The following is a 27793-nucleotide window of genomic DNA, read 5'->3' on the forward strand; positions in this document are numbered from 1 at the left end:
GACTCCACACCAGTTTAGAAAAATAGGCAATATTTATCTAAATCAAACAAGACCGAAACAACAAAAATCCAACATACACAACTTAAAATATGAATGTTCAAAAGAATAAGTCTTACTCCATAGAACACAATAGAAACGTTGATTTTGCACAAAGTACCAGGTTAGTGTAAAAAATAAAGTTGCATGTGTGAGCGTGCATCGGAAAAGGCAGCAATGTGTCGATTCCTTCCTCAAATGGGAGGCGGTGCATCATTTCTTCTCTGGTTGAGTCAGCGATGCGCCATTTTTCTCCCTCGCAAGAGAGCGATGTATCGATTTCCAGACAGGGCACCTCGGATCCGCGCAGAGTCAGGAAGACTTTGAGGCCCAGGGATGATGCATGGGAAATCCTGTTTCACAGTGTTAGAAAACCACATTTCATGGGGTTTGCGTTGTTATCAGCAGCCGCAAGCGGGTGCTGCACGTTGTTTCTCTCAGCCGCGATGTAGGTGGAGTGTCGATTTTGTCAGTGAGGCTGGCAGCGTGCTGTTTATCTGCTGCGTTGCAGACGGTGTGTCGAAACTTTACCCACACGGCGGTCTGTGCGTGGATTTTCAGTTCTTGTCTGCCAAGTTAACCTTTCAAGGGCACAGGGACTGAATAGAACACCACTTGGCAGGGTAGGAGCCTCAGCAGAGAGTCCAGATGTTAGCAGAGGAAGTCTTTGATGGCTCTGAGACTTCAAAACAGGAGGCAAGCTCAGTTCAAGCCCATCGAGATTCTTCTAAAGCAGGAATGCACAACAAAGTCCAGTCTTTGTCCCCTGTCACAGGGAGATGCAGCAACTGCAGGATAACCCAAAAAAGCAGTCACAGGCAGGGGGAGTACTTCTCTTCATCTCTTCTCCTGGGCAGAGGTTCCTCTTGGTTCCAGAAGTGATCTAATTTTCATGGGTTTTGGGTCCAATACTTATACCACTTTCTGCCTTTGAAGTAGGGGGTCGGAGAGTGCATTGTGAGAAGGCAGGCATTGCCTATTCAGGTGTAAGTGACCACTCCACTCTAGCACAGATGGCTCATCAGTATATGCAGGCTGCACCCCAGCTCCCTTTGTCTCACTGTCTAGAGGGGATTCACAAACAGCCCAACTGTCAAACTGGCCTAGACAGGGAATCACAAACACGCAGAGTCACAGAATGGTTTAAGCAAAAAAATGCCTACTTTCTAAAAGTGGCATTTTCAAACTAACAATCTAAAAAACAACTTCACCTAAAGATGTATTTTTAAATTGTGAGACCCCAGACTCCATATTTCTATCTGCTCTCAAAGGGAATCTGCACTTTAAAATTATTTAAAGGCAGCCCTTATGTTAACCCATGAGAGAGAAAGGCCTTGCAACAGTGAAGACTGAATTTAGCAGTATTTCACTGTTAGGGCATGTAACACACATCAGTACATGTCTCATCTCTAACATACACTACACCCTGCCCATGAGGCTACCTAGGGCCTACCTTAGTGGTGCCTTACATGTATGAAAAGGGAAGGTTTAGGCCTGGCAAGTAGGTACACTTGCCAAGTCAAATTGGCAGTTTAAAACTGCACACACAGACACCGCAGTGGCAGGTCTGAGCCATGTTTACAGGGCTGCTCAGGTGGGTGGCACAACTAATGATGCAGGCCCACTAGTAGCTTTTGATTTACAGGCCCTAGGCACCTCTAGTGCACTTTACTTGGGACTTACTAGTAAATCAAATCTGTCAATCGTGGATTAGCCAATGGCACATACATTTTACATAGGAGCACTTGCACTTTAGCACTGGTTAGCAGTGGTAAATTACCCAGAGTATCACAAACAGCAAAAACAGAGTCCAGCACACATCAACAACCTGGGAAGCAGAGGCAAAAAGTTAGGGGAGACCACGCCAAGGATGCAAAGTCTAACAGTAGTATTAATGCATATTGTGGGAATAAATGCACTAGACAGAGGCGGTGTGACATTTTTGGAGAAACAGACTGCGGTGTCTAACCAATCCTATATGTGGATGTGTGATGAAGTGGTGCTTCAATTAATGTGTAAGGACAGTGGCAATCCTTAGGAGGTAGTGAAGCTAGAAAGGAAAAGTACAAATATGATATTTAATTCTTGCATGTGGATTGCCATTGACTACGAGCGGGTATACAAGGATAATTTTCAAAATAAGTTAAAATTGTGAAAAATGAACATTAAACCTGTTGGCTTTGGTGGACAGGCCATCAAGATATTGGGTTATTTCCGAGCCACAAAAGACACTGTATAGAGACTGTAAGGTAGGTAGGTAGGTAGGTGTGTAGGTGGGTGTGTGTGTGTGTGTGTGTGTGTGTAGGTAGGTAGGTAGGTAGAGTGAATGCATATTTGCCTGCCAGGAAGAGAAAGTGTTCAGAGTTTACATGGCCACTAATCCTGTACCGCATGTCCTAATGTGGAATAACGGAGCAAAGTGCTGAAAAATAGAAAGTAGTGTCCTGATCATGAGAGGTTGTTCCCAGAGATTTGTAACAAATAATTAGGTTGTTTTAAAACATACAAGTACAAGATTAGATTGAAGATAAATATCAAGCCAACCACTTGTAATATGAGAGGTTGCTCACTGTAGTTCATGATTTGGTTAAGAAGGGCTGTCTGAGGAATAATAGTGACTTCTGAATACTTGGCATCCACAGTGGTAGCTACGCCGGTGGCCTGAGTGATTACTCCGCGAATCAATCGGAGAGCACTTAAAAGATTTGTCAGTTCACAAATTTTCATTGCCTAACATAGCTGAGTTATTATTATTAATATCTGGGAATAAGTACTTTTCAACAGTGGATTTAGACTATGCATATCATAAGGTTAGGTTGCATGAGGACTCAAGATACAGTGTCGTTCATTATGCCCAGGGGGTGTAAAAGTATGTTTGGATGCCATTTGGGCCAGTCTCAAAGTCCCCAGTATTCTAAAGAGCAAAGGTTTCCCTGCTAGGTGACTTAGGAGTGGGATACTACAGTGTGATATATTGATCTTTGGCAAATCCTGGGAGCAACATAATACTATAGTTCATATTGACTTTGAGGGTGGAAAGTACTGCTTTGGAAGAAAGTAAATATTTGGGACACGGTACAAGCTTAGGAGCTGTGAAACCCTGAAAGGCATACGTAAAACTATTCAGGAATTGAAAGCACCAAGGAGCAAGGTAGGACTGCTACTCTTCCCCACACGGGTAGAGCTTTACAGCAGGTTTGTGAAGAAATTGGTATTGTTGTGTTTGCTACTTAGGAAAACAAAATGAAGGATAAGGATGGAATGATGACTGTGAGCATGATTTTCAATTGGTTGTTGAATATTTCAAGAAAGCACCAAGTTTAAAAACATTTTTTACTGGGGAAGTGTGGGGGTGACCACCAATGCAAGTTTGTAGGGATTAGGTGCAGGTTTGATCAGTGGAAGAAAATGTGGAGCAGATATTAACCTTCAAACTAAGAGCACTAAAAGGAGTCGGACTGGATTACTCAGTGATTGAAAAAGAGGCATTAGCAGTAAACGGGACACATATACATTTTGGACTTTTCTCTGTGGAAAGGGTTTCACAGTGAGAACGGATCAGAACCTGCTGAAAAATGTTTGGTGAAAAAGTGGTTGGGTGTGGATACCATCTCACATGAGAAGAAGGGTCACTGAGCTTCAAGATTACACTTTTTAAATACACTAGAAACCTGATATCCTGAATTGTGCTGCTGATCGGCTATCATGTTTGGTGTTGAAAGTACGTTAGAGAGCAAGAAGCTGAGACTACATGTGAAAAGAAATGTTTGTTGTCACCAGCATCTTGAATCTGGAGGGGGATTGAAAGAGGAACATGTTAGGTGTGTTAGAGTTGCAATAAGTGATTAAGGCTCTTATGGACAAGTGAGAGGTGAAGTCTTGGATGAGGGTGGATATAAGCCATTTTGGATAGTGAAGAATTAACTCACCAAGAAGGTGGGTTTAGTTTTTACGAGTACAAGATTGGCTCATTCACATTCCATGAGGAAGTGGGCAGTGTAGCTAGCACATGAAGGGAATTTGGGTGTGGTCAATACATAACAAAGTGTGCAACTAGACTTTTGGTGACCTGATCTCTATTTGAAATTCCGACTTATGGTGAGAGAGTTTGGGGAATGTTGCAAGAGTACTAACACTGTGACCCCTCGCATGCAGTGCATAACATTACCAAAGACTCCATAAGAGGAGGTGACCTTGGATTTGGTAGGCCACTGGCTGGGGATGTTGCCTTTCCCCATTTGCTGGTGCTTGTTGACTTTTTCTCAAGGTGAGCAGAGGTGTGACTTATGTGTGACAATAGTTTGAGAAGCTCAGTAACAACATTCTCACAAGATGTTTTCTTGAGAGGTATGTCTAAGAAGAATTTAGCGGATAACAGGGTGTGATTTTGCTCTACAGAGATAGAAAGACAATTTAATGAGTGTGGCACAGTACACAAAAAAGTTTCATTTTGTCATCCTGAGACTAATGGAATGGTGGAGAGACTGAATTGCACCCTCTAGGAAGGGATACAACTGAAAAGGGTGTGTGCGGTTGGATAGGAAAAAACTACTAGAAAGAATTAAGCCAAATAGGTTGTCACCCCCCCCCCCCCCCCAAACGACAGGAAACACACCATTTCAGCTGCTCAGAGGAAAAAAAAACAAATACAATTTATTACCAGACAGGATGGATTGGAGGAAGAGGTGTGTTACAGGATCTGTGGATGCAGAGTGGAGAGAAAACATATTTTCAAAGGAAGAGCAAGAAGAACAGTGATCTTAGGATGGCTACCAGGAAAAGAGAGGTGAGAGTTGGTGATTAGGTGAGGATAAGACACCTCTGGGAATGGAGAAAAGTTTTAAGTTTACAAAGCCTTTGATATTGACCAAGCAGTTCAGGAATGGCATAATATATCTAATAAGAGAATCTGGATTTAAGTAGAGTATCCTTGTGCAGCAATGGATGGAGTGCTGCGAATGGTGTTTTGATACCGCAAAGGCTTACCCGCAGAGTGTGGACTGGCAGAAAACAGTTGTGGATGGAGTGTCATGAGTTTGCAACAGAAAAGAGTTTCAAGAAGACCTGCTCATTTGCGGAATTATGTGCTCTTTGATTGTCTTGTGATGAATTCTCTACGTTGAATGTACCATGGAGGGATATTTTCCTTAAGTAGCACATGCATGCCCTACTAATGTGGTTGTTAGCATGTTGTTGTTAGTTTCTGTTTCAGTGTATAGTATATATCTTTGTTATTCTTTCAACATCTTATTAAGGTACCCAGTTTACAGTTTCTACTGATTTTTACACATAATATAGTCAGAAAACCATCATTTTTCCTATCAGTTTTTATTTTTAAATGCAGATAAATAGGGAAAATAGGTATTCCTTTAGACAATACTCACTACTGTCAATCATGAATGCTAGGTCAATAGCTTTTGATAGGCAAGGAAGTAAAACAAAAATGAAAAAAACCCTAATGAAGCTTAATTAACTGTAGGAGTACAGCTGTTCAAGTTGTTCCACAATGCAGATGGTTTCAAATGACTATTAAACTGTGATTGGCTATAATCTATTGAACATTTCAACATAAGCAAACATTTGCTACATAAATGTAGAAATATACCCATTGCAGCTACCTTTATTTTACACTGAGCGCAAAATAAATATGGAAAAATACTGATAAAATCAACAAAAATAAATATAGATAAATACAGATGGGAATGTCAAAAAAAGGCCTTAAAACCGGGAGCAATCTTAATATAGTATTAGTTATTTCTCATTGTTTGTAGGGATAGAGTGGGGTGTCTGGTCACTGCTGTTTCATCTTGGTATTTCTTATCATTATGTGCCACTGTATAACATGGGTTCAGGAGTTGACAGTTACACTTGATAGAGGCTTGATTGTGTAATTAATAAATGTATCTCTCGCAACCTATTGCGCAAGATCTGCTAAATAATGTCTCGATTAGAACAAGGGACAAAAAGGAAGAAAAAGAGTAATTCCATGTTTTTCAAAATGTTGCTGTGTGGTAAGAGTAAGGTTGCGCTATCCTGCTCCTTTCAGGCTCCCCCACGCCACCAATAACGCTATATTTATCATATACACATATGGTCAGGCAGTAGCTGCACACAGGGGTGCTGTGATTACCTTTTTGCTGGGGGATGGCACAAAGGACAGGAACTCGTCCACATGACCCACTTTCAGCCAATCAGAGTAGATCTCAACGGGCGACTGAACCTGCTGCGCATAAAGGAAGTCTCGCACCACTTTGTTCATCCTCCTCCCAGCAAGCCTGATGTTAATATGCCCCCAAAAAGAACAGAAAACAGACTATCAGAACAATAAAGTAATTTGACACTGCAGGGGCATGAGTTAGAGGTAGGTGGATGAAATCCCTCATCACACAATTGACGGATATCCTGTCCGCCATATTACAAGTTCATTAGATTCTATGGCACTTGTAATATGGCGTGGGATATACTTCACATTTGTAAGGGAGTATCCCATTCACCAAACTCTAAATCAGGCCCCACATTTTTTGTCTACTCACTGCTTGTATGCGAATGGACAACTTGGCAGTGTGAGTATTTCTTATGCTATTGAAATGAAAAGAACACAACCGATTTTCTGGTTACAAACTAAACTAAATGACAGTTGCTCTTAGTGGTAAGTAGGTGAGATTAAGTGAATTTCCTAGTTTACACTTTTGACACCGGCAGGTCACCATCCCTAGAATGATATCCAATACCTCATGAATATTGAAGAGGAAGATCGAGTTGCAACTCACTGCGAATGTTGATTTTGCCAATTGACCTATTAGTACGTAGGTCAGTTCGCAAGACCAGAAACGATTTGCAAAAAATGAGTACCCAATCTGAAACCACTCTTTCCAAATCAATCATTTTTACACCAGGTTCCTCCCTAGTGCCTTTTTTCATTTTTTAAATGTCTTTGATCAAAGAAAGCTCGCACATGTATTAAAAAACTAGAAACTTAAAATATTTTCGATATATTCAGACAGCATTGCAACTCAACTCTCTTTTTCCTCCCTTGCAAAAGGAATAAAAGAAAGATGCCCAATCTAGGATCTGGCAAACAGCTTAACACATGCAAAAGCACAAAGTCGCTTGGAAGAAGTCGTGGAACCCCCACAATTCCATTGTGCAACACAATGATAATTGTGCCTCAGTCCTATTTGACATCTAGGAAGGCAGGTCTCAACTAATGATGAAGAACTGGTGTTATGGACAAGAAGCGCTTTCCATCACTAGAGAATCTTCATTATTATTTACAAACAGTAAATAGAAAAGCATGTACCATAAGGAATAGAAGCATAGGATATTAGAAAATAATTCCCCTTATGTGAAAAATAGGGCTCCTTATTTCTGCAGACAGATGCTGTGTTTCCCTATAAACCACTATTTGCTTAACCAAAGAACTGGACAGGGTTGGATACTGTGGAGAACTAGAAATGGCGACTATGAAGGCACAGGGCATGGACTGATTTATTAACCAGCCACTGTGGAAATTCTGGATTGGGGTACAATTTCCAGTGCATGTTAGGTAGCCTGGTTCGGTGCCAGGAACACAGGGATATCTGTTCCTCATAGCCGTCGGTTGGGGCTCCACGTTCCTTTTCTATCAATGTTTTCCTACATTAATAGTGAATAATATTCTATTATTCACTACTAGTGTAATAGAAAATGGACTGTAATTAGTATGAATAAAACTCTCCCTCAGCTGAGCTAAGCATAACCTGCTTTTAAATGTATGTCGCGAGCTTGCTTATTTGTGAGATTGTGTTTGCATGAGAGATTATGTGTGTATATGTGAATGTATGTGTAAGTATATGTGTGAGTGAAAGCAAAGGTCAAATGGTTCGTGATGGTGAATTGACGTCGATGAGTAAGATATAGAACCATTTTCGATTAAGAGTAACAGTTGTCTTTGAATTGACATCAGACTGAGGCCTGCACACATTGCCAAAGAAGATGAGCTGCACACACAGCAAACGCTAGATTGGTGAGTTTTACTTCGTCCATTAAAGATTTGAATTTCATAATCTGAAAATGTTAAACACTATTAACTGAAGGGCTCAAGTTAAAAAGAGTCACTTGGCTTCATTAGGGCGCAACAACGTAGTACTTGTTCAATCACTTTCGCCGTGTTTTATACTAGCTACCCATATACATGATTTAGAATTGTGGTTAATACATGCTGAGAGCCCATGCCCTATATAAAAAGGATGTTGAAACGTCCTCTATATGAGCGGATACTAGTGGCCAAATATGCTTCAAAATGCACCATTCCGAACTTATCTTCCTACCACATTTTTTGACGGCGAACCCCCACATATGTTGCATTTTAAATATATTCAGGTTTTAATAATCGTAACTCATTGGTCTTTGAAATGTAGTGTTTGCCAATATTTTTCTCCAAACCCACTCTGAGATATACCACAGATTTTCCATAAAGATATATTTAATGTTTTCCCAATTAAAATATATCTTTATAGTAATACTAATAGATTTATACTATACGATCTTAGTATACTAATGTTACTAATCTAATGCTTCTTGTGATGCCCCTTTTGCTACAGTGCGATAGAAATGCTTCAGTGAGAACCCCCAAATCCCATATAAAGTTAGCTTTAGGTTTGTCCAGTTTTGACCATGGTTCCTGTCCCAATGTGCTATATATGCACAAATGAACACTGATATTGCCTATAATGCCTTAGGGATAACCTCCAAAACCTCCATGGTGTCTTTATTTTTTTCAACCACTTACATTTTTTTACAAAGCACTCTTTGCCTCAGATGTTCCTTAAAATCCACTTTGGGAAATAACCGCACGTTAATAAATACAACGAAAATGCACTGTGTGCTCCAAAATACAGTACCATTAAATTGGGTAATCCTAACACCTGTTATTTGCAAATGCTGATGTGTGATATGAAGTGCTATATAAAAGCAAGCGCTGGCAAAGCCATTAGGTGTAGTGTTAGCTGGCAGCCGTTTGGCTTTGAAAATGTGTCTTTCTTAAATGTTTTTGTTAATCTTTAATACAAAAAAATGTAAATGGCAACAAGTGCATGCACATGCTTGCAAATACACGGGAAGCAGTGTTTGAATGTTTTTGTAATAAAATTTTACAGAAACATTGAAAGGTGGCTGTTTGGGCGTGTGCAGGCACAGATGGCCATCTTTGAATGTTTTTGTGATACATTTGTATATGAGCATTCAAATATGTCCGCCTATGTGCGCACATGTGCATGCATGAGTATACATGAGCGGCCATTTTTAAATCGGATTGAAGTCCATCCAAAGAAGGCCACCCTTGTGTGTGCATATGCATGCATGCACACACACACATAGGCATTTATCTTTAAAATGAGATTAAAACCCACTGAAAAATGTCCGCCACTTTCAGTGCTTGCGGGGATGATCATATTGCAAACGGACCTGGAAGCAGTCTGGAGAGCTACCGGGCCCTCAAAGAATGTGTATATATATATATATATTTATAATAATAAGGTCAGATCTACAATGCATTACCTGGTACTTAAGGGCACTACTTTTTTGTAGAAGTGCACTTTGAGCACCAGCAGAACGCTGTAACTTGGCTGATCCATGCCGGAAGCCTTATGCTGTGCGGGACTGAAGTAAAGCGCGAATGATAAACGTGATGTGGGCAGGCTTAAAGTCCCTGGACTTACATAATTATTCTAACGTTTACTGAAATCATTATGTCTGGGGTTAACCAAGAAATTCTAACAAATAATTATTTAAAAAATAACGTTTCTATTTTTATCTTCTTCACCAATGCATCTAAACCGGAAAAGACTCACCCTTACTGTGTGTATAAATTTTGCTGATCTTACCTATTTTTTTTTCCCAGTTTCTTGTAAAATGCACAAATATCTTACAGTGCAGTAGCGTTACAGAACATCGGTACATAAAATTGACATTAGTGGTATTATTATAATTCCGAGTACTTTTCAGAAATGTACATATTTTGTGTATGAATGTGTTCTAAAGTGCTCTAACATCATCTAGTCATCACTTAAGAACACTTGACAGAGTTAGCCAGGATCTAATGAGAAAATAAGGGTGCAGCAAAGAGTAGCCGAGAAGCAAGAAAGAAAAAAAGGATAGCAGAGATGGTTAGAGATCTGTGGATGGCTGCACACTCGCAGCACAAATGACATCGTAGACTAGTATCTAGCTTTGTTTCAAAGTCCAGACCCGTTCCCCTTACACCTAACTTTATGATGTTATTACTGTGGTCCAGGGGGCCCAAAATTAATTCTACTGGCTAAGGCCCTTGTCCTTAACCAGGATGCAAGACCATGAACACTGGTGCTTCAAGGCAGATCCTGTATGGCTCTACAGCCCACATTCCTTTTCCCCACCCGCACACCCCGCAAAAGCTCCATTCCCATAATTTTCTCACATTTACCACCTTTCTCAGTCACCAGGTATAAATACTTCTTCCACTTTCAGTCCCAAACCACTGCACCCACGGAGCCCTTGGGGTTGTGTGTACAATAGAAGTGTCCTCGTCAGTCACATAGTACTTACGCGGGTAAACTGCCTCCAAAGACAATCCTTCCTAGAGGATAATCCTTCCCGTTCACGCTCACCGGTGGGCTGACTTCAAGGTTTCCAAAGGAGTCGAGGCTGTTCACTTCGGAAGCGTCTTCCGGCTCCCTTGTCCAATAGCCAAAGTCAGGACCCTTCGGAAACAATCATTCAACATTCAAAACTGGCCACTGAAGATAGCAATTACTCAGCATAAATTTGTGTTTGAGACTCTTACTGTGCATCCGTAAAACCCTGATAAATCATTACATTTGTACCCCTGTTGACCTCATATACCTCAGAGTTGGGCAACACTATTATCGACATCATAAATATTAAGTACATGGAAAAGGGACATACCCACATCATCCTTGGTAAAAAACATTTATTGTTAGTCAGCTTGAATACTAGGTACATTTCGCGGACTTCGAGTTAGGCTCCCTGTCAGAATCCTTCTATAAATATCTTTAGTCAGTTGTATAGATTCACGAACCCTTCCTGTGAGAAACAATCTGTTAACAAAAACACTTTAATAATACCCTCATTCACATGGGGCTGGGAGCCTGCTACAAAGTCGCAAGAAAGACATCATCAGCTCGAAACAAGCAAGCAATTTTAAAAGGCCATTCCCAGAAAGCTTTGCATATTTTTGGCATCTACTTTTGGGTGCAGATATTTGCATGTTGTTTTCCTTTGAAAAAGTCTTAGGTTTCAGGATATCTTGTGACTCGTCCCTACCCCCACAATGCACCAGGTCAAATACTCCACCTCAGATTGTTTTTACCCAGTGGATTAGTAGTGTTAAATGGAGTGTAGCAAAGGAGGGTAACTAAGTATGTGGTGAATTGTGCCTTATAAGGGTAGTGACCCTCAAAAATAGTGTAAGTAGGTGCTCATTTCCCGAGAGGTGGGAGGGCACATGTGAATCAACAGCACTACCCGCTACAAACAGATGGTTACAGAGTGAGTAACATTTTTTGTCTGATGGATACTTCTAAGCACATATTCCTCACCTTAGCATAGCCCCCAGGTGGAGACTGGGTCTGAAAATGATTCTGTCAATGCTCCTGCATGCCAATAGTCATAATCCTGGACCTTCAACCCTGAAAGCCTTCTTAAAAAATTCAAGTACTCTGGACCTAGGAGACCTCAGGACTTGCAGATGTTTGCAGGACATGCTGCCCAGTTGAATTTCAACAGTTCGGATGAAGACCCATGTCATGGCTGGGGTCAGCCTCAGGCATTTTCCCTTGAGGCCTGGATGGACTTGGAAAGGTGGGCCTGATGCTGGTGGTTAGTTTTCTATTGGAGGGCCAGAACGTGCTGCCTGGCGTAGTTGACCAGGAGGATGCAAGGGGAGGCTAGTGCAGGTTTACATGGACAACACTACTGCTATGTGGGATGTCAACAAACAGGGCGGAGTAGGGTCCTGAGGCTAGTGCCACAAGGTTTTGTGTCTCTTGAGGTGGCGGGAGCAGCAAAACATCTTTCTTGTCACCAAAAACTTTGAAGGGTCCCTGAAATCCAAAGCGGACAAAGTGAGTCGACGTTGTCTTGCAAATGACAAGTGGCATATTTATCCTGAGATGGGGCAGTTAATATTCCGCCAATGGGGAGAGCACTGGTTAGGTCTACTGGCCATCATCAAGAACGTACCCTGTCAACAGTTTGCCGCTTTGGAGTTTCTGTGAGAGCACTCATTAGGAGAAGCATTCTGGAAACACTGGACAAAGAGATTCCTGTAAATGGTCCCACCAGTTCCTTTCATTGGAATGCCTAAATATCACCATCTGGCCTTTGATATGGCTGCCACTTCAGAACGACTTCCTGTCTCAGCAATAGGGCAGGGTCCTCCATCCGAACCTCCACAACATATACCTCCATGCGTGGAGAATGATTGGCAGAAATTGACTACATTTGATTTGCAAACTAAAATTGGGGCTAGGATCCTCACCACTATACACGCTTTGATATAAGTCATCTACACTGAGTGCAGTGCTTATTCAGTAACTTAGTGTAGCACCCAGACTCTGTTCTCTCAGAATGTTCTCTCAGAAGCAAAACTTAAAAAAATTGCTTGCCAGCCTTTTTGCACTTTCTGTGTTTGCTGGGCAAACCATCCTTGTTCTACTCACCAGCTATGATGAGGTTTATTTAAGGCCTGACACACGTTTCCTCCTAAACCGTTTGTAATGCTCCAGAGGGATCTTGACTTGGTCTTGACTCTTCTAATTTGTAGGCCATTCAAACCTATACATAATTGCCCCCTGCATCTATTCACTTGATAACCTTCTAACGTATTGTGACTACATCCACATGCCACATGAGTTAGTTGAAGGCACTTTGAATGGTGAAGGCACTTTGAATGTAATCGCCCTACACCACCTTCTTCTTGGAGAAATTGGTGCAGGGGACCTGGGTGACCGTTCTGCCTAAGGCTGTGACTCCTTTTCATTTCAGGCACTCAGCCACTTTATCAGCATTCTCTGCTCTCTCTCATTTTTGAAAGAGGAGGAGAGGCGCCACGTTTTGGACACCAAAATCACTTTGAATTCCTAAATTGATCGTACAAAGATCCATCTAGTGGACGATCAGCATTTTGCACGGTTCTTGAAGCAAAGAAAGGGAAGGCTGCTAGGAAGACCCAGTCAAGTTGTACAGTCCTCTGAAACAAACTCTGCTATGCACTGGCCAAGAAACAACCACAGGAAGGTCTGAGAGCCAATTCCACCAGGGGCAAGGTAACTATACCTGTGTTGATGTTAGGAGTACCTGTCATTATATCTGTCAGGCTGCAATGGGACTGTCAGTACATATTTTCCAAAGCAATATTCCTTGACAGAAAGGTCCAGCAGGAAGGGCACTTTGCTCCCCCGTTCTGCAAAACCTTTTAGTTTGAGTCCACTCCATACACCGGGGCAGTATGGAGTCAGCACACAGCTGCATGATGCCACCTATTGGCGGGCAGGACTATTTCTGGCATATTCTACTGATCCAGTTTGGTGCCAAGAGCATATTGTAAGGAGAATAATTAAAGATTACATAGAGTATCCAGCAGAAAGAGAGTTACAAAAGTAAGCAGCTTGTTCATTTGTAGCATGTGCTGTTATTGACCACATGCTCTGCATACACTGACAAGCTGTATTCCCTCTTCAAGCGAGGGTTAGTGAGCAGCTGATGCAGATGTTGGAACAAAGATTTCAGCACTGTTTTGACATTCAGGCTCAGCAGTTCTTAGTGAATGTGTGTACAGTTAATTGTGTTGCATCTCTCCAGATATATATGTTATTGGTGTGTTCCCCAGAAAGGCCAAACTTGCTTCATTCTTGCTAGAGGAATATGCCTTTCGAACAGCAAGCAGTATATGTTTTACCTTACCATAGCATGTCTGTATACGTCACTAAATGCCACACTTTGAAATTAAATTTCCCATGTGAGAGCAGTAAGCTGTTGCCTAGATTTGCAAATGCTTTTTTTCCTGTAAAGTGTATTAGCACTCTCTTTACATCTAATGTGTGTAATGCTCTCTCTGCTACAGTCGCAGGATGTGGGAAGAAAGTGGGTAACACTTGTCTAACTGTCATGGAACGGAGAAAACAAATTTGGTAGAAACCTTTGGTTTGTCCTGAGGATGACTGTCTCTTTATGAACATGTATGAAAAGGGTTCCTCGTCGGTGAGTCGCCTGCAACTTACTAACTCTCCTTAATGAAGTGATTGCAACTATGAAGTCTACTTTCCGGGAGAAGAGCTGCATGTCACAAGAGTGGCTCAAAAGGAGGGCCCATAAGTCTTGTTAGCACCACATTCAGGTCCCATTTAGGGGCCAGTGGAATCCTAGGAGGTATAATCATTTTCAACACCTCAATGAAGGCTTACACAACAGGTATTTTGATTAAGGACGAGTGCTCCCCAGCATGTAGGTTGCCACAGTCGCAAAATGTAGCTTAACAGAAATATACACCAATCTGTTTTTCTTTAAGAACAGCAGGTAACAAATACAATTCTGCACCTTTGTTTAGAGGAGCTACATTTATTTGTTTAGGCAGTAATGCACAAAACGTTTCCATTTTGGAGTGTGAAACACCATCGTGCTGCAGGGTGGTCTGAGAATCTGGGTCGATTTGGGGTCAGCTGTTAGTCGAGGCTCCAAGCCCTCTGATCAAAGGGATCCCCTGATACAGTGAGCCAAAGGGATCTCTGAATGCAGAGAGGGCTCAGTGCCAGAAGCTGGATCCAAGGGTCAATGCTTTTTGTGACTAGTCTAACCATTCAACACCCCTCTTCCACAGAATAGTACTCAGCCTCTACCTGACATTGCCTTTGTGAACGATCCTGGTGGACAGGTTTGAGTACTGGCGTCTCTGGACATGGTCTTTGTCATGGGGTCCTGCGGTTACCTTCTGGCCTCTAGGCTTCTGTTTGACATCAGAGCCAGTCTCAGATGTCAGAGGAGAGGAAGTTGGGCTTGGTTCTTTGTGTACTTCAGTATACTGGATGGGCCTTCATTTTCTGGATTTCAGCTATTTCTTTAGCGCAGAGTGTTGCAAGTAGATCAGTGGGGTTTTGACAGTACATATTGTAATGAACCCAATGACTTTCTCTTCAATAGTTGATCTTTTTTGGTTTTGAATGTCTAGTAAGCTGAAAAGCTTGACTCCTCACGATCTGGGGATACAGAGACCAAGTTAGTCATGCTGAAAACGTTACCTTCTCAAAATATGGTGTGAAGTGTTCGGTTCGTGGTGGAGGAGGCTGTGAGAAGCAGGGAGAGTTTACAGATGGTCATCACCATTGTGCAAACACCAGGCTGGGCTTATGTGCTCATGTCTTACTTTGTAAGTACAGTGCACCTTGCTCTGTGAGCCTTTTAGGGCCTATCCAATGGGTGACTTATAAGCATTAAAAGGGAACGTTAAGGCCTGGTAAAAGTTTTATTTTGCCAGGTCGAAATTGACTACAGGCTGCAGTGGCAAGCCTCAGACATATTTTAAAAGGCTACTTTAGTGGGTGGTGTAATGAATGCTGCAGGCCCACTGGTAGCATTTAATTAACCAAATTTACATGTTAATGTAGAACCATTTATTAGGGACTTGAAAATAAATTAAATGTGACATCTATGTGTAGGTGAATATTACCATGGTTTAGAGAGGCAGCACAAGCAGTTTAGCTCTGGTTAGCAGTGGTAAAGTGTACAGAGTCCTAATGCCTACAAAAATGGGTTCAGCAACAGAAAGCAAAAACTCTGGGGGAGACCCTTAAAAAAGGGCCAGATACAAGTTACAAATGCTCCTCTTTATGGTTCTCCCAATGACAGCTCGGGATACTCTGCAACGGGAACTGACGGAATGGAAAAGTTGTTAACCACCTCACAGCTAAAGCTGGAACATCCAAACCCATAGAAGAAAAAAAACACATCTGAGGTCGAAGATTTGTCCTGGTACATTGTGAAACTAAAGAGTTATAACAAGATGTAATGAGAACAAAGACTGGTATGGAGAAAAACAACATCCGCTCCAAACACCAGATGGCAGGAGTATGGTGAGCATGTGATCTCTGGCAGTACATGCTCCCAACAATATCCTCCCAGCCACTTTTCAGGAGGGTGGGAAAAGCCCAACATATTTTGGAAGGATCTTATCATTCACATTACAAGGATGCCTTATGCAAGGTGCTGCCTGTTGACACTTAGTCAAACCTGTAGGTTAGGAGTTTAAAAGCCAGCATGGACAACAGAGTCTTTCTCCCGAGGTTGATAAATTGGGTACCATTCAATTAGGTAATTGCAGCATAAAAATGGTGGTGTTAGGAATTCTACAGGGGGGTTGGTCAAGATACAGGGACGAGCAAGCGCATTACTGTGAGGCTCCGCAACATCCGCAGATGCATCGCACTCCATTCTGCATGAATTCACCCACAAGTGACCCACCCCCAGCTTGGCAGCGAGACTTCCCCATATAGAGGCGAGCAAATTTGGGAGGCACAGCGACTCTTAACTGAGACAGGTGCTGCGTTGAGGCCTTAAGGCACACACCTGACAGCAGGGCCTACTCTGCGGAGCCAAGCGGCTTGAGCCTACTCCAGAGCTGGCAGCCTAATGGAGTCCATCACTGCAACCATTGGCGGGGGCCAGGGACCTATCCCCAGCAGCGAGACTGCGAGCAAAGACAAGAACACTACATCATGGAAGTTGAGAGTAGTGGGCAGCCCTGGGGTCCAGTGTGCAGAACGGCTGGCGGTGATAGGCTATGTGGCCAGCCTTTAAGTACTGGGCAGCTCGTGGAGCTCATGAGCTGCTGGAAGCCTGTGCCCAAGCTGGGCTCTCCCCACTGGCGGGCAGTGGGTGAGTGGAAACAGTGAACCATAGGCATGTGGGGGCTTAAGCCGACAGGACTCCAGGGTCAATAGGGGCCACAGCGACTGGGACCCAGGGAGATCTGGCATCCTGACGTCTCCCATTGGGGGCTGCAAGCAGCGAGGAGGAAGTTGGCATGTGGGGAGGCCGGAGCAACTGGGGGGCCCAGGCGAGAGAGGTGGAGCAAAACGAGGGCCCAGGGAGCGTTGAGGTGCTTGGTGCCCGAAAAGGAAGAGCTATTTGGGCCTGTGAGTCCTGTGCAGGGCCATCCTGGGAACAGAGGCACCTAACTCAAATCCGGAGTGGCATCACACCCCCTGGAGGACAAAGACTGCTACTTGGAAGACTGTGACTGAGGCCCTGAATGTCTCTGGTGCCCTGAACTCCCTGGTACAATAGAGGTTGCAGGGTGTTGGTCCTCCTGGAGGGTTTGAAGGCTGTGCACCCAACCTGGATGCCTCACGCACCTTAGCTACACACTTCCAAAAAGGAGCGAGGTGAGTCTTGATTCCTCCACCCAAGGGGACCGGGGTCTGTGTATCTGGAGTGTGACTCCTACGGGGGCAGTGAGTGACATGCCTCCCCGTGGTGGGGACCTCGCCCGAAGTGACAGCTGCCACCAGGTGGTTCTGTGCCTAAATCCATGTGCTCCCACTTCTGACCTCTGAATGGACACTACACTACTACCAGTCGTTATAAGTGTGCTCATACCTTGATGCCGTGGGTGTCCTGAAGGAAGTGGGTGACCTCCTCATTTGGCCCACTGGTCTGCCTGGCAGAGGGTCAGAGCGGGGCCCCAGGGTCAGTGATTTCTTGAGCTGGAATGCTGTAAACTGTGTACAGTGATGTAGGGGACATGGTCAGGCCAAGGCATCCAAATCTTCACCTCACTAGAAGTTGATAATGGCTATGCTGGTGGTCTCCATGGCACCAATAGACCCGATCTGTCAATTGGAATCTATGCTCAAGAAGCCCACAACGATGTTTGGTAAAGTACTAAGACCAATCAGTTCTCTAAGGCGGCCATGAAGTCCCAGCTCGGGGCTATCCAGGTTGAGACCGGCCGCCTGCAGGCAGACCCTGCCAAACTGGTGGAAAGAGTGGATGCAGCAGAATTGACGCTCACTTCCCTACGACCCACTGTGAAGACAGTACAAGATCAGCTTAGGGCCCTGCAGGCTGAGGTCTGAGAACTTTAGCTGATAGCTGAAGAAGCAGAAGGGAGGTCAAGATGTAACAAATCAGGGATGTAATGTCTCAGAGAGATATAATGTCTGATTTCAGGGGTTGCCTAAGAAGGCAGAGAGCCCCAACATGGAACACTTTTTGGAAGAATGGCTTTCACAGATAGTCCTGGTTGGTTGAGTGCCTAGATTTCTCTCTGTAGAAAGAGCACCCCGTATTCCTGGTTGACTGCGGGTCTCAAAAGACGAAGATCTGTGTGGCTGGTCCGATGGGAGGTCTGGGTGTCGCCTCCACCCACGCTGAAGCCAATCACACCCATCAGAGACAAAGGCTGCCAGGGAGTGGGTGTTGGCGTTTGCACAGATCTCGCAGTGCGGGTGTAAAAGGTTAAGGGTTTGGGGCTTGACATGGACCTGGACTCTGCATCAGGGAGGCTAGGCTCAATGGCCGTAGACAATGACTCCACTATTGCTTCATTGAAGTCACCCCGCAGAGGGATGTCTGAACTGACATCTTAGGCACATTGGTGAGTGCTTTGCACCTGGCTTACATTAGGGGAGCTATTAGACAGATGGATGACATCACCGAGAATGATGTGGGTACACATTAAACTGAGTATGCCTCTTGGGGTTGGGCTATGCAATCTCCAGGGCCTGCGGGAACAGGTTTGTTCTTTCATACACCTCTTGGCCTGACACACCAAAGACTTCCACAAGGACTGCTTAGCATCTAATTTACGTGGTAGTTATCACATGTTTTGTTTGGGATATTCTGGCACAATGCTGGTTAGTGTCCAAGGCAAGGGTGAGGGTGTTACTGTTATCTTTTGTTCACTGACTTACACTGGGATGGAATGAGACAATGGGGAGGAGAAGGGGCGCATGGAAATGCATATGGGGTCTAGTTACTCTACCGGATCCAGGTGGAGGGACATCTCTTATAATACCTTGACGTTAAATGTGAGGAGTATGGCAACTCCTATTCACTGCCACAGAATCTATGCTTACCTCTGATGCAGACACATACACAGCCTTTGCTTGCAGGAGATGCACCTTACTGCCCCCAAGTTTCAAAAGGTATCCAGATGCTGGAGTGAGAAGGTGTTCGGCACTAGGTAGTCTACCTTTGCCAGTGGGGTTCTGATCTGTATAGCACCGGGATTACCTTTTATTCAGGATAGGAAACCGGTGGACCCCTGAGGGCTGGTTTATATTATTGGAGGGCACAATGGATAGGCATGCATTATCAATAGTTTCACTTTATGCACAAAACACATTTCAGGGAGCCTTCTTACATTCCTTGTCCCCAGATCAACTCAGAGATCCCCGGGTGCCTAGTATTTGGGTCAGGGATTTTAATTGTATGCACTGTATGGACCTAGACCGGTTGCTACCCTGCTTGCCTGGAATGCATGGCTTACAGGCATCCAGACATTTCAGGTAGTAGGCAGACATGTCACAATCACGTGATGTGTGGCGCTTGGGTCACCGGAGGTACCCAGACTACTCGTATTACGCACCGGGTCATCAGGTACACACTAGGCTAGACTATTCTTGTGTAATGTCGGCTCTGGCCCAGTGTGCAGAGCCCAGAATATTTGGTGAGGGTACTGTCGGACCCCAGCCCACTTAAGGTATCCCTTCACTGGGGAGAGGACAGAGTGCCAATACCAACCTGACGCTTACAGACTGAAGTTCTTCTAGATGTGACATAAAGGGTGACAATCAGTGCCCACTTGCTTCGGTACTTGGAAAACGAGAGCTCCACAGGATCCAAGAACACTGACTGGGATGCTATGAAAGTGATTATACAGGCGCATTGAATTAAGACTTCATGAGGGGGCTGGCATCCCATTTTCACAGCATATTGTCGCTAGAGATGCAGCTCCGGTCCATGGAACTGGAGGCAGTGACTTCAGTCCAGGCACAGGCATGGCCGCAAGACTTGCGTAGTCAACATAGAGAGGAGGCGCACCTCCTACAGCACTTTGATTATAAGACTTATTTAGCACAGCTGATCGCAGATGGAGACAAGTATGGCCGCACATTGGCGTGGCTGTTGCAGTCTGAGGTCCCTGGGACTATCAGAGGGGTGATATACACTTCAACGGGTGAGGTTGTGAACTCCCAGGCAGCGATATGTGAGGTCTTTGCCCATGTAGGAAGCTGGCCTGGTGTGTGGTGAATACCTATGTTACTTACACCTTATACTAGGTCCAGGTATCCCCTCTTAGTGAAGGGTAGGCAGTGTCTAGAAGCCAGGCTCTCCAGAGGTAGCTGTGGATGAGCAGCCAAGGCTTATCTAGGAGACATGCAAAGCGCATGCAATACAACTGTAGAAACACAGCAATTACACACATGAAAGAAAACACTCAGTTGTACAAAAATAAAGGTACTTTATTTTTGGAAAAAAATCACCAAAAAATACTAGAAGAGGTAACCTACCCTTAGGAGGTAAGTAATACACTAAATATATAAACTAGTAATCAGAAACAGGCATAGAAAGGTTAGAAAACAGTGCAAACAGTAATAACCAATAGTGAACCTAGGGGGAGCACAAACCATATACTAAAAAATGGAATGCGAATAAGGTACTCCCACTTAAGCAAGTAAACTATGTAGAGGGGAGCTGGGAGTACTAGAAAACCACAGAGGTAAGTAACACAGTACCCCCCCAGCGACCAGGAATGGAGGAGTAAAACACTGGATGTTCCCCAAACCACCCAAAAGGAAGAATAGAAGAAAAAGAAGACACCCAGACAAGACTGCAAGAAAACCAGAGGTGGATCCCTGAAGAAAGAAGACCTGTAGAGTGATTGGACCAAGTCCAAGAGTCACAGTGGAGTCCAGGAGTAGTAGAGACTACTACCCACCAAGCTGTGGATGTAGGAGTTGGTTGCTGTGATGAAGAACAGGTCAGCACTGCAACCCTGGGGCCAGAGAAGAGTTCCTGATGGATGCAGATCAAGCCCCATGCTGGAAGAAAGATTGCATCGGTTTAGGAATTCCACCAACAAGCCTTGGCAAAGGCAAACTCGTGGTTGGTGGAAAAGAGGTGCTGCTGGGGACCAGCAAGGCACAGGAGGTCTCAATCCAGGAGAGGGAGTCACAGGGGACCCTCAGCGCCTCGGAGAGTCCTCAGGAGGAGAGGCCGCATCCACAGGAGTGCCACAGGATGGGGACACAGGAGTCGCAGAAGAAGCTCATGGAGCACAACAAAAGGGGATCCCATGCCGCAGGAGGCTGTGCTTTGTAGGAAGTAGTGCTGGGGGCTGGAGCTACACGTCGCCTGAAGATCCCTTCAAGGAGATGCAAACAAACCTTGGCAGCTGCAAGAGCCGCAGTGCACGGGGGTACTGTCCTGCGTGGGAACGCAAAGGCTTACCTCCACCAAAGTTGGACAGCTGGCAGAGAGGACCAAGACGGCTACTCAGGACCACCTCCTGTGATGCAGGATCCAGGCAGCTCAAGATGAGGAGCTCCCCGCAGCCGGTCGATGCTTGCTGTAGGTGCCTGCGGTTGCAGGGAAGTGACTTCTTTACTGCAAGGGCGATTCTTTTGTCTTCTTGTTCAGGCTGAAGAGTTGCAGTCTTCTGAGGATGCATGGCTGGGGAAATGTTGCAAAGCTGGCAGGAGACGTAGAAAAAAATGTTGCAGAAGAGTCTTCTTAATTGCAGCAACATTTGTCAGTTACTGGAGGGTCCAGTCGCGGTTCCAGTAGCCAGAAGTCAAAGCAGAGGTTGCAGAGGAGTCCTGCTGGAATCTTGCAAGCCGAATCTGAGGACCCACCCAAGAGAGAGACCCTAAATAGTCCTGAAAGGGGGATTGGTCACCTAACCAGGAAAGCACCTATCAGGAGGTAGCTCTGATGTCACCTGCCTGGCCACTCAGATGCTCCCCAGGTTCCCTGTCAACCTTGGAAACAAGATGGCAGAACCCAGGGACCCTCTGGAGGAGCTCTGGGCACCACCCCTCTGGTGGTGATGGATAAGGGAGGGGTCACCCCCCCTTTCCATTGTCCATTCTCATGCCAGAGCAGGGACTGTGGGTCCCTGAACCGGTGTGGATGGGTTTATGCGTGGAGGGTACCAAATGAGCCATTCAAAGCAAAACCAGTGGCTTGGGGAGGCTACCCCTTCAGGCCAGTCACACCTATTTCTAAAGGGAAAGGGTGTTACCTCCCTCTCCCAAAGGAAATCCATTGTTCTGCCTTCCTGGGCTTGATCAGATCAAGCGACAGGAGGGCAGAAACCTGTCTGAGGGGTTGCAGCAGCTGGGCTGCCTGGAAAACCCTGCAAGACTGGTAGTAGCAAAGCTGCGGGTCCTCTGAGGGATCCCCCAGAGTGCATGGGATCATACTTCCAATACTTGCGACAATATTGGGGTATGATTCTGACATTTTTGATACCAAACATGCAGAGGTTTGGAGGTACCATATGTAGCTGGTCATAGGTAGTTACCTATGTCCAGTACATGCGTAAAATGGTATCCCCGCACTCACGAAGTACAGGGAAGTGGATCTGGAGTTTGTGGAGGCACCTCTGCTAGTGCAGGAGTGCCCTCACACACAGGTACCTGCACCCTGCACTCTGGGCTGAGAGGGCCTACCATAGGGGTGACTTAAAGTGACCTGGTGTAGTGACCTGCATTCCCCGTTTCATGCAGGCAGCAATGGCAGGCTTGCAGAACCCTTTGCATGGGCTCCCTATTGGTAGCAGAAGAACTGCTGCAGCCCATAGGGATCCCCTGGAACCCCAATGCCCTGGGTACCTACGTACCATACACTAGGGACTTACATGGGGGGACCAGTATGCAAACTGTGGGAAGAAAATTGTACAATTTAGAGGAGAGAGAAAAACTAGTGGGGTCCTGATTAGCAGGAAGCCAGTAGATACAGTCAAACATGCTGACAATAGGCAGAACAATGTCAAGGGGTAACAATGTCAAGAAAGAGGATACTTTCCTACAGCTCAGTACTATGAAACATTGTATTACCCCCACCGAACCTGGCCCCAGACCACCTGCAACATTTAATTACGGAAGATGTTCTACACTAACTTAATTCGCTGCAGCTGCAGGAACTTGAACATCCTTTATAGCTTGAAGAGATACAGGTGTTGATATGCCAGATGGCTCGGAACAAGGTCCTGGGATGGAATTTTACACAACTCTTTTGAACCACAATGCCATCCAAATTGCTGGCAATATATCAGGAGACAGGCTATCGGCCTCTCTAGTCAAAGTTCTAATAGAGGTTCTGCCCAAGGCGGGCAGGGACCTCCTGGAGGTGAGTTCATATAACCCTTTATTGATGTTAAATATTAACTATAACATTTTGAGTAAAGTACTGGGGAATTGTTTGCTCCCGATCCTCCAGACGGTAGTTTACCCCGACCAGGGGGCTTCATTCCACACAGAGCCACTTCATCTAATGCCCGTAGGCTGTGTCATACCATGGATGCGGTAGAGGAGTCCGGGGAGTTCCCAATTGCGGCCTCCATGGACTTTGACAAAGCTTTTGATACCCTGGGGTGGTCATAACTTCTGCTGGTCCTAGAAGGGATACAAATGGGGCCCGAGTTCCTAGGATGAGTCAGTTTGCCTTAGACAGAGATATCCAACATATGTGGAAGTGTGGCTCAATAGTTAGAGCGGTAGACCCTGATGCAGAAATCTGGCCCGGGACCAGGGTTCAATTCCTGCCTCAGCGGGTCTTGGGCTCAATTTCCTCGGACCTGATAATTCTCGCATCGGTGCCTAATCTAATTCATGGGTCCCACTCTGTAACTCTGGGCAATAGCTTGCTTAATCTCCACAACGGCCCCAACAGCGCTGGGATGCCTGGCTTCACCTTGGAGGTTGCCCAGGAGTGGGCACCTCACAGGGAAAAGCCAGGAGGGGTTCCACAGCGGTATGCGTACAGCGCCTTGAGACCCTAACGGGTGAGTAGTGCGCTATACAAGTACGAAGTTTACAGTTTTTTTACAACATGGCTGCTCCCTCTCCTCCACTATCTTCACCTTGGCCTTGGATCCACTGGCTGCCCTGTTGCGAGCGAGGGGTAGGAGCAGTTGGCCCCACCTGGCACATAGTCTTGCTATACGCAGATCACATGCTAGAGTACTTTTGGGACCATCTTAGGACACTGCCTGCATTATAAGATCTGTCAGATCATTTTGTTGATATGACAGGGCTCTGAATCAATCAGTGGTAAGTCTTGTGTCTTCCCTCTAAGGAAGGTGGAACGTATAAATGTGACAGACCCGCTGGCCTCCCGGTTACCCTGATTTTTTTAAACATCTCAGTACCTGCGGATGAATGTCTAGCACTTTGACAGGGACCTGGTGGACAGTAACCACGGCAAAGCTCTGACAGCCCTGTGGCAATCTCTGGGCTTTTCGACGTGCTTGCCCTTGTCACCTATGGGCCGCACATCCATAGCAAAAATGTTGATACTACCACAGCTCCTTTATTTCTTTGCCACAATACCTGTGATGCTTGCCAAGGCCTTCTTTTCTGAATTAAGAAGGATCATCTCATATTTAATTAGGGGCATGGTATGTAAACGAGTAGCTATACGGATGGTCCAGTACCCAGTGACAGAGAGGGGCATGGGGGTACTTGATTTTGAATTATGCTTTGCAACTGCAATGGCCCATGCGTTGGCTGGTGAGGGATGCGCCAGGCGAGGGCAAACTAATCAGAGAAGGAGTTGGAGTAGAGCTACTGGACTGGTTGTGGACTCCTGGTTGCCCACCCCAGGGGGCGGGCAGACTGGTGTGTATTGCTAAACAATGCAGGAATAGATACATCCAAATGAGGCAGGGTGTGCCACCTTATGCCCCGCAACTGCCACTCTGGAGTGTGCCAGGGATGAGGGCTCTGATGGAGACACGTGATCCCGCACACTGTCAGCAGGCCAGGGTGACATGCGTGGGTGACCTTTTCCGAAGAAGAGCTGCATTCCTTTCATGACTCACAAGATGGACGTGGACTGGGTGCAAGTCAATTTCTGGCCTATAGTGCTCAAGTGCTGGCGATCAGGAATATATGGATGGTAGGTCAGAAGGCCCGGGCCTGCATCAGGGGCTGCAGTGCATATTGACATATGGCCTACGATTAAGGACCATCACTGTATTATATGCAGCACTGCAGACCACGGAGGCAGAGCTTGCACTCATCAGCAAGCCCCACTGGGATGTTTGTCCAGGGACAGCTCTGATGGCCAGACAATGGGGAATGGCACTTGAGCAGGTAAAGCATGTATCCTGGAATGCTCACTTGACGTTCAAACAGTTCAGGTATTTACACCACACCTACGTTACCCTACACCATCTGCATCAGATGTTCCCAGGAGTGGCAGCAGAAGGTCCTCATTGTGGGCACCCAGACATGACCTTCCTACACCTGGTGGGCGACTGCCTTCCATTGGTAAGAGTGTGGATGCAAGTCATGGAACGCATATCAAGCGTGATAGATGTGGAGCTCCCACTAGATCCCTTACTCTTCTTTCTTGGCGTCATTAAGCGTACGAAAGGTACTAAATATAACCTAAAATTAACTGATCTTGTAGTGGTCCTTTTTAAGCATCTTACAGCCATGTCATGGATGGCGGCACAACTGCCGACAATTGATACCTGGATACGACTGGTTCTTAAGTGGATGACAGCTGAAGACGATGCCCTGACGTGAGGTTTGCACAAAAGGGGGAAGAGACAGGGTGGCCACCCTAGGGGATAGTTCTGTGCTCAAAATACACGATGCAGTAGATGCTCTCACTAGACCACAAGCCTATTTTGTCATACCCACCAGGGATTTTCGGAGGGGGGCCTGGGTCGCAGGGCTGCCCATCACAAGGGACATGTGAGATACAGACGTAGCACCTATCACACACATAGGACAACTTTGTTCCCTAGATACCCTAGCAATAGGTGATGCAGAGGTAGCCGATATGTTCTTGAAGTGTTCACTGGGACACTCCAACACTCTCCTATTTTCATGGTTGCGCCCCTGACTTATGATCTCCTCCTACACAAACATAGACCACGATAATGAGCATTCTCAGCTACCTCAGAATCCCAATTTCCAAGACAGTTTCTTCACTTGGTTCAAGTTGCACATTGGCTGATCATGCTTATAGGGCAGAATTCATCTACGAAGGGTCTACAGCAGGGCTCTGTTGGCCTGGCCCACTTCCATGTGATGGGGGTGACGCTTTGAGTTTCAGCATGTTGGGTAATGCCCACGCAGCGGGATGCTTCGTTATGGTTTCTATTTTATTGTATTTTTGTTAAGATACCATTCCTCTTGTATTCATTGCTTAGTGACAGATCGAGTTATAAGCGCTTATCTGCTGATGCTTTGATAACTGTTTTATTATGATGAAAGTGCCAATAAAAAATTATTTAAATGCATGTATGATCATGAGTTGAAGCACATTTTATCTTGATAGGATGTTCCAACTTCTTACATATGCATCCCACCAACTCAATATTTAAATGCTGTTAGCTTGCTGAACAAAGATTGCCTTGGAGGACAATTCACTAAGAAAAAAAAAAAATATATATATATATATATATACACACACATATACAGATAATTGCATGACATCCAAAATGTGTATAAATAATTGATACTTACAAGAAGTTTATGAATAGGGAAGTAATCCAATCCTCGATTTCTTGGTGAGTCCAAAACAACAGGGAAGCCTTTACGTGTGCCCTCAATATAACCGATCTCCATTTCATCCTATTTTGGGGGCGAGAACAGAGACGGTGATGTTCAACAACATTTAATGAACTATCTAGCAGGACATCTCAGAGGTCCATTGCCACAACCCATGTTCAGCCTCTGTGGTTCTGGTCACAATTACGGTTATAAAAGTACCAAAGAGCGAACAAGCACCTAATTTCGATGTCCCCTTTGAGTCTGTAGCCAAGGTCAAATGGCCTTCCGTGACTACTGGTGAAACAGTCAGAAGTGTCCAGGGCATGCACGCTTTAATTGTGATCTTTTCCACTTCTTGCTCTGTACTTCCTTGGTCTTTATTTAATGTAGCACCAAAGATAATGAACCTCTCAAACTTGCAACTGCCTACAGAACTCAGAATAAGGATCTACTGTTCACTGAACAATCACAGCTGATTTTTGAAAAACAGAAGCTTGAAACTGAAAGGACCTTCAAAATTATATTAATTGGTTAGATATCAAGTCGATATCGTTATGTGGGTTCATCTCTGGGCTTTTCTTAAAAACATTTGTGTTTGTGTTATTACCAGAAGCTAGTCATACTAAATACTGTATCCTGGGGAGGGAGCGTGATGAGTTGATTTTCTATGCTTTTACATTAGGTAAATCCTAGATTAGTGCAGATGGCACGGATGACGGGGCGTAGCTCAGTCAGTAAGATGGGAGGCGGTAAGCTTCACATTTCGCAACATTCACACTGGCACACAGGGCCTCATTTAAACCCTGGCGGTCAACAACCGCCAGGGTTCAAGTGGTGATTGTGCCCCCAACAAGATGGCGGTACAAATTGCCATATTTTGACGGCGGCGGTAGAGCCGCGGTCAGACTGCCAGGACCAGCGTTTTACCGCCATGATTGTCCCGGCGGTCAGAATCCACCAGGGCAGGGCTGCTTGCAGCACTGCCCTGG

General features: G+C 45.1%; 1 protein-coding gene across 1 annotated transcript in view; it reads right to left on the reverse strand.

Annotated features, from left to right (window-relative positions):
* LOC138300897 (protein-arginine deiminase type-3-like) overlaps positions 1-27793 on the reverse strand; it is a 385604-nt gene that overhangs the window by 64174 nt on the left and 293637 nt on the right. Inside the window, exons 10-12 of the mRNA XM_069240756.1 lie at positions 26778-26885; positions 10600-10754; positions 6167-6311 (exon numbers count right to left, since the gene is read on the reverse strand). Of these exons, the coding sequence (XP_069096857.1) occupies positions 6167-6311; positions 10600-10754; positions 26778-26885 (408 nt within the window). The remainder of the gene's footprint in view (positions 1-6166; positions 6312-10599; positions 10755-26777; positions 26886-27793) is intronic.

The sequence above is a fragment of the Pleurodeles waltl genome, chromosome 6 (genome assembly GCF_031143425.1).
Source record: "Pleurodeles waltl isolate 20211129_DDA chromosome 6, aPleWal1.hap1.20221129, whole genome shotgun sequence".
NCBI lineage: Eukaryota > Metazoa > Chordata > Amphibia > Caudata > Salamandridae > Pleurodeles > Pleurodeles waltl.